Here is a 20,023-nt window from a genome sequence, read left to right as displayed (position 1 = left end):
GAGACTTAGTTCTCTACTTCCTTCTCTGAAGCTGAACTGGAAGCTCAGGATGGCCCAACACCTCACTGAGACACTTAGACTTAATTTTTCCCTCTAATCTGGCACCTATTGGTGCATTCAAGGTCTTATAAATTACTCGTAAGTTTGAGCTCACTTCATTCTTCACCTGGATCACACTTCTTTCTGCCAAGGAACACCATGAAAGCCAGTCAAAACAGATCAACAGTCTTGGATCCTTGCCCAAATTCATCTTATTTACTGCTTCTACTGCATAGAGAGAAAAGCAAAAAGTGAGAGACACTCAAAGACAAGCCAGAAGCCTACTGTCAATTGTGGATCGATGTTTATAAATGTGGTTTAATCATTCTGTTTCAGATAAAGAGGATAGATTAATTTTCTTTTTATAGCAGCCCCATAAAAAGACTCACCAGCAGAGAGGAGACAGCAGATATGTTTCAGTAACTGTAATAAAATATTCAGTGCCCTGTTTTGTTTTGGTAGTCGGAGGATGGACCCAGGACGACTCAGCCTGTCTGGTAGAACAGTTCTGTCCTGAGTACAACGAATGGAGAACAGCAGCACGCATGGTGAACAATCGTGGCAATGTGGGTGTGGGCACACTGGATGGCAAGATCTACACAGTGGGAGGGGAGGATAATGCCCGATGTTACAGCAGTGTGGAGAGGTGAGAGACGGTACTGTTTAATAACAAGAATGTGTACCCAGAAGAATAGGCAGTCATTTTTATGTTGAAATATCAGGAGTAAGTAAAAATTTTCGACCATCATATTATCACTTGTGGATTTCTGTACGAGCCTCATGTCAGCATTGTCACATGCCGCCTCGAATTTCATGTTCCAGTGAAACATCAAACTGCTGAGAGTATGAATTGTATCTTTCTGTTGGCGTTGATGTTCTGGTATAAGATATTTCAAACTGACATCTCATTACCTAAAGCCTGTTATCACAGCATGGGAACGTGAAAGCAAGCATGCTGACAGTTTGAAACAGCGGTTGTCTCTTCATAAGTCAGAACTGCTTGGCTCTGACAATCAGGATCTTTCAGGGGGTTCCTCGCAGTCTCAGGCCCATCAGCTCAGGATGAAGTGGTGTAAATGTAATGTGTGTGTCAGTCAGTAAGTGGCCTTGTTGCTGAGTGCTGACACTAGGATGGAAAGTGGCAGTGAATGCGCTGTGGTCCTTTATGGTCCAGACTAGGAAGCTATTATACAAGACTTCTGTCCAACTGTTTGTGAAACTTTATTTAACCCAAGGTTTGCTATTTAACGAAAATAAAAAGTGGATTGTTTAGGCAATTCTTTTGAGTTCAATACCTTGTGCTTCATCACAAGATTTGGTGGAGGAAAGAAAGCTCTAAATCTATTTGTCATTGTTGACAAAGTGTTGTTTACACCACTGAACAGTAGAGGTCAGCACTAAGGCAAATATTAGTCAAGTCTGTCTTTTGACATAAAACCCAAACTGTAAGGTGAAGCCATCTTATCACTGAGAAATGAACCACCCAAAATCATCATTTTAGGATATTTCCCTCATCTTCACATGTTGCTAGGGTATCTATTCCTCACAAGCAGATAAAGACAAAAATAAACGCTTTCGCACACACATACTGTATACACACATGTGCTCTGATATTCTGTAGCACATTTTCTTGTGCTTCCTCTCCTGCTACCCTATCAGATGTCTCCAAGGAGCAGGCTCTGTTCCCAATTCCCACAGACAGCCACTCCTTAAATGAATGCCAGCCAGTTGACCCCATAATGATCATTATTAGGCTGGCCGCTGATGAATAGGGAAATACCCGCTACAAACTGATCAACTGTTAATGGCCTGAACCAGCATGGTCTCATTTTGGTCACTTAATCTCTGAGGGGCAGTCGGTGCTGCTGTGGCAATCCTGACATACCACTCCAGCAAATATTTGCCAATTAGTGTTGTTTTGGGGGCATGTGGGTTTTCATCTAATGGCCTCGAATGGAGAGAAAACATTTTTTTAATAGCCTTCCAGCGGAGAGGAAGCACTTTGACTCACACTGGTGACTCAAACACTTTCTCTCAGTGTGAATGTGTGTCTTTGTTCCTCAAAGGCACACAACGGCAAGCTTGCAAAACACTTGTCAAATGTAAGTTTCTGTGAAAGCTTGTCCCTGTGTTGGTTGTGCTCAAGCTGTTATTACTGCACCTGATTTTATTTCCACGCTTTGACTTCCCCGCTCCATTATGGCAGGTACAGCCCAGACACCGACAGCTGGAGTACAGATGTAGCACCCTTGAGCAGCCCCCGCAGTGGAGTGTGTCTGGTGGCGATGGATGGATACCTGTATGCTATTGGTGGACATGACGGCACTGCTGCTGTAAATACTGTGGAGAGGTACTGCAGCCTGAGTGACACAAAAGATCCATATCTTACAAAATTAACTGTGAATCCGCTTAATACACACTGCAAACTAATGAGACATCTAACCAACATTAAGTTGCACTGCTATTTATTATTTTCCATATTATTATTATAATTTCTCATTAAATCCAGAGTTTCTCTTCGGGCTTTATTAAAGAAAATAAATAAATAAATAAACATATTTTCATTCTTTCTTTCCTAACATCATCTGGTACAAAAGAAAAGCTTAGTCTCCTCTGAAGAAACTGAATAAAATGTAAAAATGAGCATTAAGTGAAAATGGATTAAGCAGACTTTGTCTTACATATTTTGAATGAATGACCTTCCTTACCTGCCATCTCACATTACTCCAATGTGAAGCTGCTGACTGAGAGGGTGGAATTAAGAAATGATAAACTGATTCATGCGGAAACATCAGCAATTGACAGACCATTTGCTAAACTGGTCTGGTCTAACTTTTGTTTCATTGTTCTAGATATGATCAAGAGATGAACATGTGGAGCAAGCAGGCACCAATGCTGACCAGACGTACTAGTGCATCGGCTGCTGTGCTGGACGGTCACTTGTACGTGATTGGAGGGAACGATGGCAATATGGCTCTGAGCTCAGGTGAGACTGACACCTTCATTGAAAAGTTAAACCCATGTGTCATAAAAGGATGTAACTAAAGACTTATCAAAATAACAACAATTCCTCTAATTTTTATATCTGTGGACAGTAGAATATAAGCAGATTTTAAAATGCCCACTGCAATTTTACAGAGCACAATTTGTAGTTTTCGTATTGGCTGTTTTGCCTGATCCGCAACACAGTTATTCAATCTGCAATGATACAAAATTGAAACAGCACTTTCCTTTTCTTCACACTTTTCTCCTGTGACTTTCCATTGGATGTTTTTATATATTAGTGTCATTTTTTACAGCTGGCACAAATTATACAAAGCAGAACAACTTTAAATAGAACAACGAATGAAATTTGATACCGATCATTTATTTGCATAGGAAATGTATAAATAGTCAGCTATTATTTTGTGCCTGGAGGCATTTTGTGAATTGAGTGGTTCCCACCACTAGAAAAAACAAAAACTCAGCTTACTTTGACAGCCTCTTGACATGTGGCAGGATTTAAGTCACATGTAATGGCTGCCTTGACCTTTAAGTTACTGCAAGTAGCCCATATTCACGCATGTACACACACACACACACACATTCTTAAGCCCCCTGACCTTGCCAAATATAAACAAGGGTTATGTTGTGCCTCCACTTGTCACAGACTATTTTGGACTATGAGAAGTGCATGTCGGTAAAATTCCCACAACCACTTTTGGTTCCCATCAAATTCACAGCCCTTGCTTACAAAAATTGCTGGAAATTACATTATCTTTTCATAACTTAAGAAAATAAATAGAGCCTATGTTTATATCCTTGGTACTTTACTTTCTGACAGATATTTGATTTTTTTTTGTGTATACATCAAACATTGCAATAGACCAATACAACCTGGGCATCTTTGAATATAAATATAAACACCCATCTTTATAGTATTACTCATACAGTGTATGTAGCATATTATAAGGTATACATGGCCTTCTCTAACTGTCCCCCAGTGGAGCGATACAACCCTCTAGATGGTACCTGGTCGATATGCGCCCACATGCTGAGTCCCAGGGAGAATGCAGGCTGCGCCGTGTATCTGGGACACATCTATGTGGCCGGGGGCAAAGACGAGCTCAACCTTGAGCTCTGTGCTGCTGAGAGGTTCAACCCAGACACCCAGAGGTGGACTCCTGTCAAACGGATGAGGAGCAAGAGAGACAACGTGAGTAATGGGTCACTACGACACACACAGATGTCAGGCCTCCCCTCTGATTTAAGGTTCAGTTTATTTTTCCCACCATATGATAAGAACAGAAAGAAGTAATACAGCTGACATGACTGAGGGGAGGACATCATTTTCTTTAACAGATTAACTAAAATAAAAAAAGAAGGTTTAAGCTCTCAGAATGTAACAATGTAGGAGACACTGATAACTTGCTTTTGTTCAGGTATGCTAGGGATGGATTGACAGGTACAACGTTGAACATCTTCACCATATAAGTTTATTGTGTTAGCACTAAACAAAAAGTACAGATGACGAATGTCATTAGCTTTGCAGGTATTTTATCATTTATTTATATTTTTTTACTTGATGTTGGTGTGAGATGGAAAATTAAGGGATCAACAAAACAATTATAGTTCATCCATAATGGCACATCAATCAGTAAAGTACAGTCAGTAGAGTCTTGTACCATTCACCATTCTTGATTCTTCACCACTGTCTAACTTACTTGTCAATTTCTGTTGTCCTTGTCCCTTGCCGTATGTGTGTTTCTTTGTGAGTACACTGACAGCAATGTAGAAGTGGAGGAAAAAGTCCCTGTATGTTTGCCAATAAAGCCATGAACGTCTGTAACAAAGTGGCACAGACATTCATGGCAATCCACCCAGACATTTCACTTAAAATGCATAGAGGGGGTAAAAGAAAAATCAGGGTGTAACCAAAATCATTGTCTGGGCAGATTGAATGTTCAAAGTTTCTCCAGTTTCTCCAGTCAATCTAGATTAATTGGGAACTTGGACTTGCTCATGACACTAGATGAAAAAGGGATCACCAGAATAATTAGGATTTGTTCTTGGATCACCATGAATACAAAATTTTATAGCAACCCATTTAATAGTTGTTGAGATCTTCCAGTCTTCTTCATTTATGCTGTTACAAAAGCATATAATGACGCATTTGCTCCTGTCATTATAATTCTCTCATAGCCACCTTTGCTTATTGTACTTCAGATGTCCCTTGTAGTTTTCAATGGTGCCTTGCTGGCTGTCGGAGGCTATGATGGTATCATCAATCTGAAAACGATAGAAGTTTACTGTCATGAAACCAACACATGGAGGTAAGAGGAAAACCGTTGCTGTGATGCTGTGCTTATTGCTGTGGCGCTTTTTGTAACTGGCCTCCCGAGAGATTACTCATCATTCAAATACAAAGCACCAAGCTCTAATTTAGTTTTGTTTCCACTCCCTGTTAATGTGGTTTGCAGAGAACACAAAAGCTATAATATCTTTATGCAGGCTATGAACCAAATCACTCTTCTGTTCTGTCATTTAATGATAGAAATGCACTCACAGAGAAACCGTTTGTAGCTTAAGTACTGACACCACGTGGTGCACTGATAAATACAGAAATACAAAACATACATATTTTAGGTGTCTAAACTTACAGTCAATATTTTAGAAGCAGCTTTAGGGTCTAAAGTGTGTTTTTATCACCACATTGGGGTTGGGGGAGAGTTGAATAACATACAAGGAAAAAACAACCTTTAAGTTATTTACTATATTACATACTTTGTGTGAAATTTCACTGGGTGCAGTGTGGCGCAGACACTGTGTAAGGGAAACAACGCTGATAGTGACCGCTATCAAAGACATTAAGAAATTTACTGTTGAGTAAGGGAAAAGAGCAGAACAGCCTCATCATCCAAACTAATTACTCATTATTACTCATAAAAATTTGAAATGTAAGATTACATTAATTAATGTCACAGATTACTGTCTATCTTGTCATTATGACAGAAATGTCAGTTGAATTTCAAGCTAAGGACGAAAATACTTTACATCAAGAAAGTCTACTGCTTCCAGCCAGACAAATACATAGAGTCACTTTGTGATTCACGCATCATGTACAGCTCCTATATATTATATATGCCTTCAGGCTGCTTACTAAATCTGAGTGCTCCACTGTCTGAGTCTTTGCCTCTCCATCTGTTTTTAGACACTTTGGGAGCATGAAGAGCAAGCATCCAGGAGGGAGAGTGGCTGTGCTGTGCTGAGACTCCACAATACTCGCATTATATGAACATGGCAGAGGTGTTAGAAATAGCTTAATGGATGTACACCAGCCTCCAGGACACGTTGTAATATGGTTCAAGCAAAGCAACATAATGACTGAATAATTGAAGAGTTCAGACCAGGATGAGGCATTGCTGCATTAGTCAAAGCTGCAGGGAACTGTTGTTGCAAAATGACTGCGAGCATTAAATGAAAGCACATTATAGGCTACTGGGTTACCATTAAAGTTGTGGGTCCTTTTATGTCCCAAGCTTACAAAACAGAGATGACTCAGCGACAACCAAAGTTCAGGTTGTAATTTTTTTCCCTCCGAAACAGATATACCAGATTTTCGAGTCCCATACTGACATCGATATTTAGGGGTTTTAGAAAACTGCATAATGATATTGGCCGATAGTGATGTTGTTGACAGAAACACATAACATACACAAATAATTGTGATATAGAATGAAAATGTTTTTTGAAAGAATTGTGATAAATGTGCACTAAGCTAACTCTGGATGATACAGCTGCTAGAGCTTAAAGCTAGGCCAATTGATTGGCCATACATTTAAATAAAACATTAGTATTAAACAGGACACAGTGATCTAGTGTTCTGCAAAACAGTCGAAACATAGCACTTGTAAATATTGTGATTTATGTACTGAATAATTATTGATGCAGAGTAACAGGTACAAGCTAAGCAGTTTGTTCGAAGAATGTGCATGATTCAGCTGTCACTTACTGTTTTTAAATGGAAGTTTTATTTTTAACCTCGAAGGATTGTAGAAGGATGCTTTGGAGGTGAGAAAATCAGGTGGTTTCCCGAAAGTGGAGAAGGTGTGGTGAATGTTTTCAAAGTAAAATGGTCTGGTAAAATAGCAAAATGATCAAACTCAAAGTCAACTTTATTGTCAGTTTAGCTATATATACAGGACTGAAATCGTATTTCTCTTCGGCCCAGGGTAAAGTAAACAACACAATCGCACAGTCAGGACAGGATAGAGCATAACCTCAATAGAAAAGCTACTATAAGACTGCATGTATTTACAAATAAATGCAACAAGACAAGTTTAAATATATCAGGTAATGATGTGTTATTGAGCCTTTCTGAATTTCTTTTTTTCTTTTTTCTTCAATTCGAGACAGTTTCAGTTTTGTAATGTTTATGCTCATCATATTGCTACGATTTGTGTGCACAGCATCTCCTGTGAATATCTGCAATGATATCATATTGTAAATGATCTTTCAGCCTTGACTGCGAACAAATTACTCCTTTAGATGTCATCATTTAGCTCTTGCAAACATTCAACAACGGGCGAGGCAAACAGAAAATGGCTTGTAAAATAACATAATCAGCTGGATCAAGTTATGGAAAAGAAATATGTGGGAATCAAGATCCTGAACGAGATAAGTGAGATAGTGAATTCTGACTGCTGGCATGAGAAAGCATAAGTGGCTGTGTGGGCTTTAAAATGATGACGCTCAGAGCTCTTTCCCCTGGAGTATAATGGGCTGAAATGTGGAGAGGCTGAGCGCAAGGAACGCACACACAGCAACACGTCTTTTCCGGAGACACACGAGCCAGCAGTGTCTCCCACCCGTCCCTCGGTGCACACAGAATGAATATTTTTTTCAATTTGAGGGGGACCGTGGGGAGACAAATAGCAGAAGAGAGAGCGGTTCCAGGTATGTTTGACAGAAAAAAAAAATTAGATATGTAACCTAGTTAGAGACTGTGAATTTTTAGAAGTTGACAAGACTTTGCATGTACTGTGTATGCTGCATTAATGATGTTGCATATTGGGAAAATGTGACAACGGTGAATAAAGATTGCTGTGGTCTATTTCCAATGCAATGCTTTTTAGCATGTGTATACCAGCCATCATGTAAATCCTTGCTCTTACAGATGTACTTATGTTTTACATTGTTATTTATTTATTTATTTACATGTAGTCTAAATCTTATAAATACGCTGGTTCATGTCTTCAGTTACAACAATACAGTAGCAAAGTTGCACTTTCCGCCTTTTACCACCAGATGCCTCTGACTGATGCGGGCACACTGAGCATAAGCTGGATCAACACTAGCATTTCATACTGTTACAAAGCTTATGAAACAGAAGAAGCCCTCTTCCTCTTTGTGCAGACTTAAAGCCACAGTCTTGCATCTTTAAATCACAGACAAACCTTACACATTACTTGAAACATCGGCTTGGCAAAAACATAACGACGCACAATCACAGTATCTATTGTCAGGATTATTCATTTCACTAAAAGCCTCATTTACTATAAGTTTCCTATCAGTATTAAACGTGCCACTTTCCTCAAAAGACACCGAATAATTTCAAAGCTGCCCGGCAGGTGGCGAGGCGTCCGTAGGTAACTCCAGGATGGGAAATGAGCACACACTACCTAATCTATCCTGGGGAGGAAAGGATGCTGATGCTGACAGGGAAGCACGGGAAGGCAGCAGGGAGCACGGCGCGCTTAGCTACGTGATGTCCTTAAGGACTAGACAGTGTTATGTAGCAGAAGACAGCGACGGAGAAAGCTTTAAGAAGCGGGGACTTCAGACCACTCGTGAAACGGTTGCACGGGATTTCCAGCTAATTACAAACGGGAAACCAAGAGTCAGACTAACATCAGACTAAAAATAACATCCTCCTTCCGCCAAGCAATGTAGTTCGTCAGCACTAGCAAACAAAGTTGTTGCTAAGCGACAAGAAAGTGCCTCAGTAAGGGTGCCGGTTTGGGTCTTGCGCATTGATATTGAAATTAATTATCAGGTGTGAGATACTTTAAATTATACGGTTTCAAAGGCGTGTCAACCAATCAGCGCTGAGCACCGGGACTGTAGATGAGCAAAGTAGTAACGTATTTGATAGATAGCTAGCTTGTACAGCAGTGGCTAGACGATCTACAGTGGATCGATTTGATTTACCTGAACGCTAAAGCTAACTCTGTTAGACTCTTGTTTACCCTCTGACAGCTGGAGTCGAGTTGCCTCCCTTTTATAAGTGACATTTCTTTAATGATGACAGAGATTTCGCGGGGACGCGTTGATGGGAAACATCTTGTATCACACACGCAGTGCTGCATGTGCAGTGCATGGCGGCTATCTAAACCGAGCCTGTGTTTACGGTGATTGGTCAGAAACGGGATCACAGCCAGGTAACCGAAGTTAGCAATAGGTCAGCCCATGTTGACTCTTCCTCCAGGAAGCCTGACTTGACTCACAGGGACTGCGGTGCTCATTTGTAAGTTGACTTTACCTTGTGTATCTGTCTGTTGCTGCATCTCAAGGCCGTGAAACTGCCACTCAAACTGCTCTGTTGTTGGTGTTTGTGTTGCTTTAAACTGTTACTAACTATTGTGGAAGTTTAACGATACCTCCGAGCTTATGATAGGCTAAAGTTTTGCTGTGTCGCCTTTATTTTTTATACATTAATATACTATAGCTTCTTTGCAGTGGTGATCATACGGGAGTTCATTGTGTCTTTGCTATCTATAAGCGAGATGTTTGCATGGTGGCAGCCTAACATTTATGGTGGACTTCATTCCACGTGTTTTTGTGGAGCAGCAATACTGACACCAACAGTGAATTTGCTCTGACACATGCCCATTTTAGCCTTCGTGTTGTCGCAGGCAAACTTTTCTTTGAGTGTGATGACCATGTTTCACAGAAGAAAAAGTCACATGCATCAGATGAAATGATTGATTGTCAGAACATACACAGCGTTTAGATACTGCTAATGTAACCGGTCTTTATAATCCACATAAAGTGTGTCATCTGCCTTGAGTCTTCTCTAATGTTTTGTACACTTTGTACTTTGTCACAGACCTTACATAAGTCAGTTTTGAGTCTATTTTTGGTCTCACTATGGGCCCTCTTCTTTATTTTCTTTATTTTTGAGACCAATTTCATCTTGCTTGTAGGTCTCCTCATTCCATCTGTTTTCTTTGGTAAGAATCTGCAGTATTCTCTCCATTAAGTATAGACAGTCTTTTACCAAAAGCGACTCTCTTTCCTATTATTGTGGTCACTTTGCCTTGTCCATTAAGTCATCTCTCAAAGGCTGCAGACTGTTTTAATAGAGGACAAGGGGCATTTTATTTTCATGGTTGACTTGCAGCCGTCAGCCTTGTGTTTTTCCCTAAGTTCTTTCCCCTAAAGTATAAGAATACATTGAAGACAGTGTGTTCTTTACACTTGTGTTTACTTGTTTTCATCGATCTCCTCCTCACTCTTCTCCAGCACACTCATTTGTCATCTCCACTTCTGAGGGTCTGTGCTTTCACTATTAATCAGGTCCAGAATGTCTCTGTCTGTTATTAGTCCGCTCAAGGCTGGCCACATTGTATTATGATGGCCTCACACATGTACCCAGCTCTGCATTAGCTGCTTATTGAGAAGACATCTTAAGGGGATGCACAGATAAATCATATAATTGAACATGCAAGCCATCCACGGAATAAGCTCGACATTGATTAGCGTAAGTAGAAACACATGAACACCTATCACATACAGCCAGAGAGAACATACACTCATACACTGACACATACATCATGAGGGCTGCAACAACCAGTCCATTGGTCTATCAAAAGAAAATTAGTTGCCAGCTTTGCCAGTTGTGATAAGTGGCTAACCAGCTATCAACCATCAAGCAAAAATGTCAAACATTTGCTGATTTTTAGCTTCTTATAGCTAAGAATATGCTGCTTTTCCTTGCCATTTATGATATTATGATTGTGATGTTTAATAGTGTGTCTGGGTTGGGTTTGGTTGAGAAAAAAAAGCTATTTGAAGGTGTCATTTTGGGCTCTTGGAAATGGTGCCAAGCATTTTTCACAGTTTTTAGGCGTTTTATAGACAAAACTTTTAATTGTGAATATGATCACCAAATGAATCGATGATAGAAAACAAATCATTTGTTGCAGTCCTACTGTACATCTATTTTAGGTGTAGAGGCAATGTCAGTATCCTGTTTCTTAAATGATTTTCCTCTCCCTGTATTGCTTTGTTGGCAGTAAATGGATTTAACACCACCTTGATAAGGAGATCCCTTCTCATTATTGCTGAGGACATTAAAACTCATACTCTAGGGTGCCTTCAGTAAGCACAAAGGTAGATAATAGCTTGACTCACCTGCATTGCTGCTTTCCACATTATCAGAATATACTCTATAAATAATAAAACACATCAGTTGCTTGTGTGTAGCACATTAATATTAAAGTGCACAGTTGCATTAAAGTGTGTCAGTGTAATCCCTCTCTGCTTAAAGAGCAGCACATTTCAGAGGTCTTGCTGAACTCTGAGCCGAGGTAAGCTGCTACTCAGGCAGTGAGTGTAATCACATTACATCCTCGCTAAGTCTTAAAGAGGTGAATTTTAAATAAGTGTGTTTAAACTCCCTCCTTGTCTTTCTTCTCTCTCCGTCATCTCCTTCTTCCTCTCACTCTCTCGTTCGTCACTCAACAACCACCGACCCCCCCCTACAAGAAGCAGTCATGAGCCCTCCACGCCGAACATCGAGTTCCCATGGTGACAGGTAATCTCCCGAAGCACTTCGATCTCCTACATGTGACATTGAATGACATGGTGCGAACACATAAACAAACACGCACGCCAGTATGTGGCCTATACTGTATGCAGATTAACATACATGCCTGCCGTTATGTGAATTTAGATGGACTGTATTGTCATATTTCCCTCTGCGGTGATCTGTTCCTTGATTGAAATGTCAAGTTTTTCTTTTTGAATAATGCAAGTGTATACATATACGTGTGATTTCTGTATATGTTATTTCATTTAATAATACATGACGGGCATGAAATAGGACAGTTACATCAAATCATCTGGTTCAAACCTTCGTGCATGACTTGCTTTGACTCAGAGAATCGGGTCCACGTTCAGCATCTGTGTGCTCAGATCTGTTTGACAGAAGAGCTTAGGAGTTCGGCTGTGATCTTCATTAAAGTGTTTGCCTTGCTCAGATGGCCCACGGTGGAAACATTATCGGTTGTTCTCACTGTACAATGGTGTAACTGCTTACTCTCTTCTCCAGAAATGGGCTTTTAAATCACCGCCTTATGTTCACTGTTTAAACAAGCAATCTAATTGCGCCTTATTATATCTGTTGACATAAATTGAGCTGATACGACAAGTATCTGGCTCTCTTGGCGGAACCATGAAAAGATGACACGTTGATGAGCCATTGCTGTTCTCCCCCTTCCCCTGCAGGCCCTCCACTGAGACCTTGCAGAAGAACAACAGCAGCAACTCAGGCGTTATTCTGGACATCTCAGCACTCAAGATGGCGGAGGTGGATACGGAGGTGCCTCCTCTTCCACCTCGCTATCGCTTCAGGGACTTGCTGCTGGGGGACCAGACATTCCAGAATGATGACAGGTAGCATGAAAAGAAAAAGCTGTTTATTTACATCCAATATAAAAGAGGCAGCCCAGGGATATTCCTGGAGGGGTTTGTGTGTGTATATGTGAATGCATACATCTGCTTAATGTTCAGAGCCACCTTTGAAACCCTGTTATCACTGTATTACACTTGAAACACCGTTATTCCACACATTCCAAGGGTTACTTTGTGCTGATTGTTGTGGTTCATATCGCCCACTTTCCCTGCCTCATTTACTTTGGTTACTATTTTCCTACATTTCCCAGAATTACTTGTCACAAAAAAACCCCTTGCGATATGGAGGGACTTGTATTCAATTATTGGTGGAAACACCAGTGGAAACAGAGATATTAGAGTCAGAGGTTTGGTAGAGTTAAATACACTTTCCCCTTTGCTCAGGCCTTGTGATTGTGTTGCCCTGTGGACTGTTTTGATTACTATCACTTGGTATGCCTGCCTCTGAAATTCCCACATTAGTGCAGTTTAAAGAAAAAAGGCGTTCTTCTCTCTGATTTTAAAGGAGTGATACCAAAACTGAATCTGTGTGTGACCTGTACTCCACAGATGGCAGAAAACCTCATAGAATATAGGCTTAGAAATGAAAATGTCTTGTGTTTTAATTAGATTATTCCTGGGTGTGAGACTGGATTGAGCATGAAATAGCCCGTCCCTTCACTCTTGACTGGTGCTACAGTCACTAGAGTGTTGGAGTGTCGGGAGTCTCATAAGGGCTCGATTATTGCTGCGGTTGGAGAGGCAGACCAACAGATGCAGTTTGCTGCCCAAGAGGGGAGGAATTAGCCAAGCATCAGCCACAGCTGAGTACTGTGGAGCTCTCCAAGGTGCTGAAATGAAGCCATCTCACTAAAAGGATCAGTTGTCACTTCAGTATGGGCTTGCAAAGAGCAAATGAAGAGTGGTGCTTTATCGTTTTCTTCTGGTTTTGTCAGCAACTTTAAATAAAATGTTAACACGTCATTCATTCCTTGAACTTCTACTCGGTCAAATCCACTTCAGTCTGTCTGTGAAAAGATTTTCTGAAGACTGTGCTGGGAAATGTTGTAGTCCATTAATATCAGTGGCTGCCTGAGGGTGTTTTATGTATCAGACATTGTTGCTTTGTAATCACCCAAGACTTTTACCTTAAGAACAGACTTTTTTTTAGAGGACCTGAAATAAATAAATGAAAAGGAAGCCGTGTCACCTCAACTGAAAGCGCCAGTTCACTTGCAAAAAAATGATGTTAACCTTAATTTTATCAAGCCTCACAAATACTATAGTTGAAATTTGTATGGTTTTCTGTGCACCACTGAAACTTTTACCTTGTTATCACTGTTTTCCGTTTACACATCTTTCTAAATTATAAAGCATATCAACCTGTGGATGATAGATTTAGAGCACTGGATGGGGCTAAAACTACAAAAAGTTCCTGAACTAGCATAGCTTATCTTTAGCGTATCTTTAGACCAGCCAAGTTCTAAGTCAGCAGTTGTTGTGTGCTAGCTCTCAGCAACACTGATCTCTTATCTAAACCGATAAGCTTTAAAGAGCAAACATTGTTTTTATAATGTGCGAGCAGAGGCAGTAAGACTGGCTTTATGGGGAAGAGGTCTATAAAGCAGTGGGGGATTTCACTGTTTACACAACTACATATCATTTTACTACATCATCACTAAAGTGATGTTAAAATTGTCAAAATAAAACTTAAAATAATAAAAAGATGTCTGTTTTGTATCTTATTAATCGTTAATCAACTACATCCTAGTAATAGCTTAACTGTCAGTTAAGGAAAAATGTACCAAATGTGCAAGCCTATTAAGCAGGGTTATGTCACTGGACAATCATGATCATGATTTAATCAGTCTTGTTAATTTACATAGCTGCACAGGCTTGTAAAAGTACCACTGATTTATATATATATACATATATATATATATATATATATATATATATATATATATATATATACATATATGTATACATTTTTTAAATGATTGGATGTGACAGATGGCGCCTTGTGTGTGTTATCTCAGGACTCCAGGCTTTATCCAGAGCAGCAGCTGTGTTTTAGCAATGAGTGGATAACCTTTGGTGGATGGCTTTTGTGTTAGTTTGGACGGTGAGAGTCATAAGTTTTAAAATTTCACTTGGAAACGTAAATTTTAAATGAAAGTAAATAAGTAATTCAGTTTTGCCACCAGCCTCTCTTTCCCTGTCTTTCTCTCTCCGTCCACTCACTCTGTCTCTGGGGTCTCTGTCCCTGCAGTATTTTTGCTTTCAGTGTGTTTTATATCAATGCAAGGCTTTTTGTCTGCACACAAGATTTAGAGAGAGGTGACCCACCTAACCCTGTACCCTATAACCATAGAGACTTACTCTAACCATGAGACTTTGCCTAATCCTAACCTTTACCCAAACCTTAACCTAAACCTAACCTTAAACCAGGTCTGCATTTTGTCCCCACAAGGTAAGTAAAACACATAAACACACACACACACACACACACACACACACACTCTGGTCCCTGTGCTTTTTCCGAGGAATGTGATTTCTCAGTATTTTTATCAGTATTAGTGAAATGAAAGATAACAAATAAAACAATACAGACTAACAGCGTATTACATTACATATTGATTACATGGAAATAGAATCAACATACGGTAACATAATGTTTATCTCTTAACCTTGAGATGCTACAGTATGGCTGTCAGGCTGTGTGTGTGTGCGTGCATGCCTTTTCTATCCAGTGGCTCCCCTGGGAATGGTATTGCTGATCACTGTTGAATTGCAAAGGGTAATTAGGGTTTGTTGCTGGGCTACCAACACATGCCTGCGTGTGTGTGAGTGTGTGCGTGCGTGTGTGTGCATGTGCACATGTGTGCATGTGTGCGTATCAGCCTTTGTTTCTTTAAAACAAATAACAGCCGTAAACTGCAGCCTCTCTGCACAATGTGCATCAGGAAGGGAATGAGGACGCAGAAATGAGGAGGAGGATGAGGATGAAGAAAAACGTCATTATTGATAACATGTTGCAGTGCTTCTCTGTAATTGCTAGTTTACGAGCTCTGGAGTGGAAACAGAAGCCGACCCTGTCACTGGGCTTTGGGGACACTCTGTTTCTTGGTTGATGATATCCTGCATGCCCGTGGTTTGTGATGTTGATTATTTCCTGTGCTTATGCTTTGTCGAGTGTAAAGCCTCTGAGCAAATTAACCCCCAGAGGGAGCATCACAGCCTCAACCCCTGCCTCCCACCCCCCATGGATGGCCTTGGGCATCTGTTTCCTTGTTTCTGCCATAGTGAGCTATGAGCACAAAAAGCAGTGGGTTGAAGGACTCAGGCAGCATTAATTTGCTAAACATAATGATATCTAGTAAGGCAGCAGCAAGATCAGTCAGTTGCTCAGACAGGTTGCAACACTGAAGGTTTTACCCGGTTATCTAAACCAAATTTCTTTTAAAATTGAAAAATGTGCTCCCTATGACAGCTTGAACGACGGTGCATTGTTTTCTGGTATGACAAAGTCTGCCATGAGACGATTTTGATTCAGTCCAAGGGCCTGCAGCTGATTTGAAACGACTTCACACCTGTTTAACACCAACAGTTGCAGAAGAAACTGCCACCTCTCTCTTTTCTGCTTTTGGCCATGAAAAAAATAAAACACATAACTAACTGTAAATACTTTTAACTGGTTAAGTGCGGTAGAGTTCAGTATCACACATAAAATGTGACTCAAAAACAACCACTTTTAACATAAGTCTAAATTTGGCTCAAAAATAACTGTCGAGGTTCACTGACAAATTAATTGTTATTTATTTACTTATTTGGTTACCATTATTAGCATAAACCTGTTGCATTTTATTGAACTTTTCCTCTACTTATATCTTATTATATGTATTATCTGTACCTTTTTTGTTTTATCCACCATTGGTTTCTCACTGCATCTCCTGACAGAACACCATGGTTGAATTTCTGAGTTTTGCTGAAACACTGCAGCTAATATTGCTGTAAAGAGAACAACGAGTTAATAGACTGTTGTAGTTGTTGAGCCGTTGGGTATTTTATCTCAGAATGGCATTGTTTGCATAGAGCAGGTACTTCAAAATCCAAAATATTTACACACTTATATTCCTCAGACTTGAGTAAATATTCTCAGTATATTTTTCTCGACTGACCTGACTGATGCTAGGACTGCTTGGATGTTTAGGAAGGAAATGCGTTTAGACAGAATTATGACTCATACTGCCATGGGAAATTCAAAATAAAACCTTAAAGAACATGATTGGTGTCGACGTTTTCGCTTTGCATCAGTCATATTGGATTATTGATCAGTGAACTGATATATTGATCCAGATAGATGGATCTTTACACCCCTAGGACAAATCTGTTTTGTCGAGAGTCAAAGTTGAACCAGGAGGGAGATCTGCTCTTCCAACACTTTTCAAAGGCCATAGGATCTTAAACTAGAGAACTTCAGAAGGACTCAAAGATTAGAGAAAGCTTGGATAAAAAACACAACATGTAACAGTATAACTCTTATTTCCTAAGGCAGCAATCATCTCTCTTTTAAGGAACAGCACAAACACTATGGACAAATCTCTGCCTGTTGACGAATTTACAAGTCATGTCATGATCACCCAATCCAACTTCCAAATATATAGTTTAGGTAATATGGCTAAACTCAGACTTTGTTTTGACTTAACCCTGCCTCAGGAAGTGATGACTTCATCTCCCCAAATCTCAACAATACTATGAAAACAAGATTTAAGGAGTGCGCGTCTGTGTTAATGTGTGTTTTTATCTGTGCACAAATGCAAGAGTCTCAAAGCGTGTCATTCCAACAGTATTAAAGCAATAAGCCCTTCTGTACTGTTGTGATGAGTGTGTGTGTATGTGTGAGTCCTTGTATTTCCGTTTGTTGCTTTGTGTCTGTCCTGTGGATGTGGGCGTACTGTGTGCATGTGTGTGTGGTTAGGGGGGGGGGGTCTCCCTCCTGAGCTGTCATTATCAGGGTTGGGTGTCAGAGGGCAATAATGACTGTTTGGCTGTGTGGGTGCTGAAGAGGAGCAATCAAGCTGAAGTCATTGGTCTGACTAGTGTTGTGTGTGTGTATGTATGTGAGAGACAGAGTATTGTCTGTGCAGGTGTTGTATGTGTTTGTGCGTGTGTGTGTGCACGCGCACACACCTGTGAGTGTCTGATTATACATCCGAGTGTGCGTGCGTGGGTTTATTTCTCAGTCTGTCAGCCGGTGGAGGGTGGGGGTAGCCTCAGTCAACATCAGAAATAGAAACAAACCACCATCACTTTTCTACATGCCGACAGGGCTGAAAACAGAAAGAGCAGCAGAGAGGAAGTTAGTTCCGTCTACCATTTCTATGCATGTCGAATCTTATTGGGGATTTTGTTTCTACCCTAATCAAGACAGAATGCTGATGGAAGTAATGGCGTCAGAGTGAGGGGTGTTAATTGGGTACTAGATCAACTCTTAACACTACTTGTGAGTCAAGTAGTGGTTCTTGGAATGGTGACCCAGCACTGACGCAAGTTCTGCTGTCAAGTAACAGCTAAGCTCGGACATGGATCATTCACCCATGTTTCTGTGAAAACTCTGACAGTTATGTGACAGTTTTACAGCAGCGCAGAGGAGGCTTTGTTTTTGCAATGATAATCATCTATTTCTGAGTTGATCTAGTCTGATTATCATAGATTTCATAAACCCAAATTGTTGATGTTGGATTTTCTGAAGCCAGCAGGATTTCCCCCTGATAATATATTTCTTTTGAATCAGAATGTTTTGATAAGAGAAGAGGACTTGGCACTTTTAGGGGCTTTTAATAGATTTTCTTCTGCCCAAAGAAACATCACAGAAGCAAGCATCAAGTGGAACAAAGTGTCCTGAGACAATAATTGTGCACTGATATATCAGCAGCTGTTTGCTCGCGCTTATTCTGTGTCAGAAGTGACTACCGGGATTTAATGCCTGGACGATTTCCATCTGAGTTTAGGATGCTGATGAGATGATAGAGCAGAGGGTGCACCAAAACCCTGAGGAGGATGGGAGGAGGCGAAATGATCACAGAGAAAGTGATGAGTGACAATGATATGAATATGATGATGAGGGTGATTAGGTCCAATAAGTCACGGACGATTAAGTCTGAGTGCTCTCAGGCTGTGGTCACACTGCAGGCTCGGATCCAAATTCTGCTCATTTTTAGATTTAGGGTGGCAATTCAGCCGTTACATATGTAAACAGTTAGCGACATCAAAAAGGTACACAGATACAATTATATGTTAAAGCAACTAAAGATACACTGTACGGACAAGTATTGGGACAGAGCTAAGAGTAGAGTTGGTCCATCCTTTGCAGCTGTAACAGCTTATGGGAAGGCTTTCCACATGATTTTGGAGTGTTCCTGTGGGAATTTTTGCTCATTCATGAAGCAGAGCATTTGTGAGGTCAGACATCAATATTGGACTTAAAGGTTTGGCTCACAATCTCCGTTCCAGTTCATCCCAAAGGTGTTTGATTGGACGTTGCTTTGTGTACTGGGGCACAGTCAAGCTGGAATAGAAAAGGGCCTTCCCCAAACTGTCGCCACAAAGTTGAATGCATAGCATTGTAGAGAATGACTTGGTATGCTGAAGCATTAAGATTTCCCTTCACTGGAAGTAAGGGACACCTGAATTCAGCAGTAGTTAATTAATTAATAATTAATAGTGTGCCAATACCTTTTGTCTCAGTACAACCTTTTAGATAATGGCATCTTTCTGCAGATTTTTCCTGCTGACAGATTCATCAACGTCAGCTCTGGGGCTCATTTGATAATGCAGTCTGCAACTCACCGTTTAAAGTTCGCAGCTTGTTATAAAGCAATGATGCTGTAAAGGTAGTCCTAAATATGCATACGTTATTTATTTTGTTATTCATTTCAAGTCTGAAGTCGCATGCCCCAGGCAGCAAGTCAGCATCTTCACCAGTTGATGATGTAACACTAACTATAAATGCAGCATTTCTCTTCCAGTAAATTGAAGCATAGAGCAAGAGTAAGTAATAATGAGTACAGTAAGGAGTAAGGTGATGCCACAGTCATTATTCTCTGGCACATTCTGTTTGGGCGCTTCGCTGAAATATTTGTTCAGCTATCAGTGTCTTTTGACTTGAAATGTTGTGATGAAAAGGAATTTGGTATGACTAACTGATTTGTTTCTGTATCACATCTCCATTGAATCCAAAATGATTAGAATTTGTTTTTGCAAAAACAACTCGGACGCTACAGTTTTCCAACAGCATCTCACCTAAAAGTCTGTCGTGCTCGAAAGG

At 40.3% G+C, this 20,023-nt stretch overlaps 1 protein-coding gene across 9 annotated transcripts in view; it reads left to right on the top strand.

Moving 5' to 3' along the window:
- Positions 1 to 8,875: 8,875 nt before the first annotated feature.
- kcnt1b (potassium sodium-activated channel subfamily T member 1b) overlaps positions 8,876 to 20,023 on the top strand; it is a 63,750-nt gene continuing 52,602 nt past the window's right edge. For 4 of the 9 annotated variants that reach the window (XM_046385491.1, XM_046385487.1, XM_046385490.1 and 1 more), the window contains exons 1-3: positions 8,878 to 9,544; positions 11,788 to 11,836; positions 12,529 to 12,696. In XM_046385491.1, the coding sequence (XP_046241447.1) occupies positions 11,796 to 11,836; positions 12,529 to 12,696 (209 nt within the window). In that variant the 5' untranslated portion in view covers positions 8,878 to 9,544; positions 11,788 to 11,795. Of the gene's footprint in view, positions 9,545 to 11,787; positions 11,837 to 12,528; positions 12,697 to 20,023 lie in introns of all 9 variants that reach the window. The other 5 variants (XM_046385485.1, XM_046385484.1, XM_046385483.1 and 2 more) reach the window with 2 other exon arrangements.

Source organism: Scatophagus argus, chromosome 4, assembly GCF_020382885.2.
Source record: "Scatophagus argus isolate fScaArg1 chromosome 4, fScaArg1.pri, whole genome shotgun sequence".
Taxonomy (NCBI): Eukaryota; Metazoa; Chordata; class Actinopteri; family Scatophagidae; genus Scatophagus; species Scatophagus argus.
Note: the sequence above shows the minus strand (reverse complement) of the source record. Positions and strands in the feature narration are given on the sequence as shown.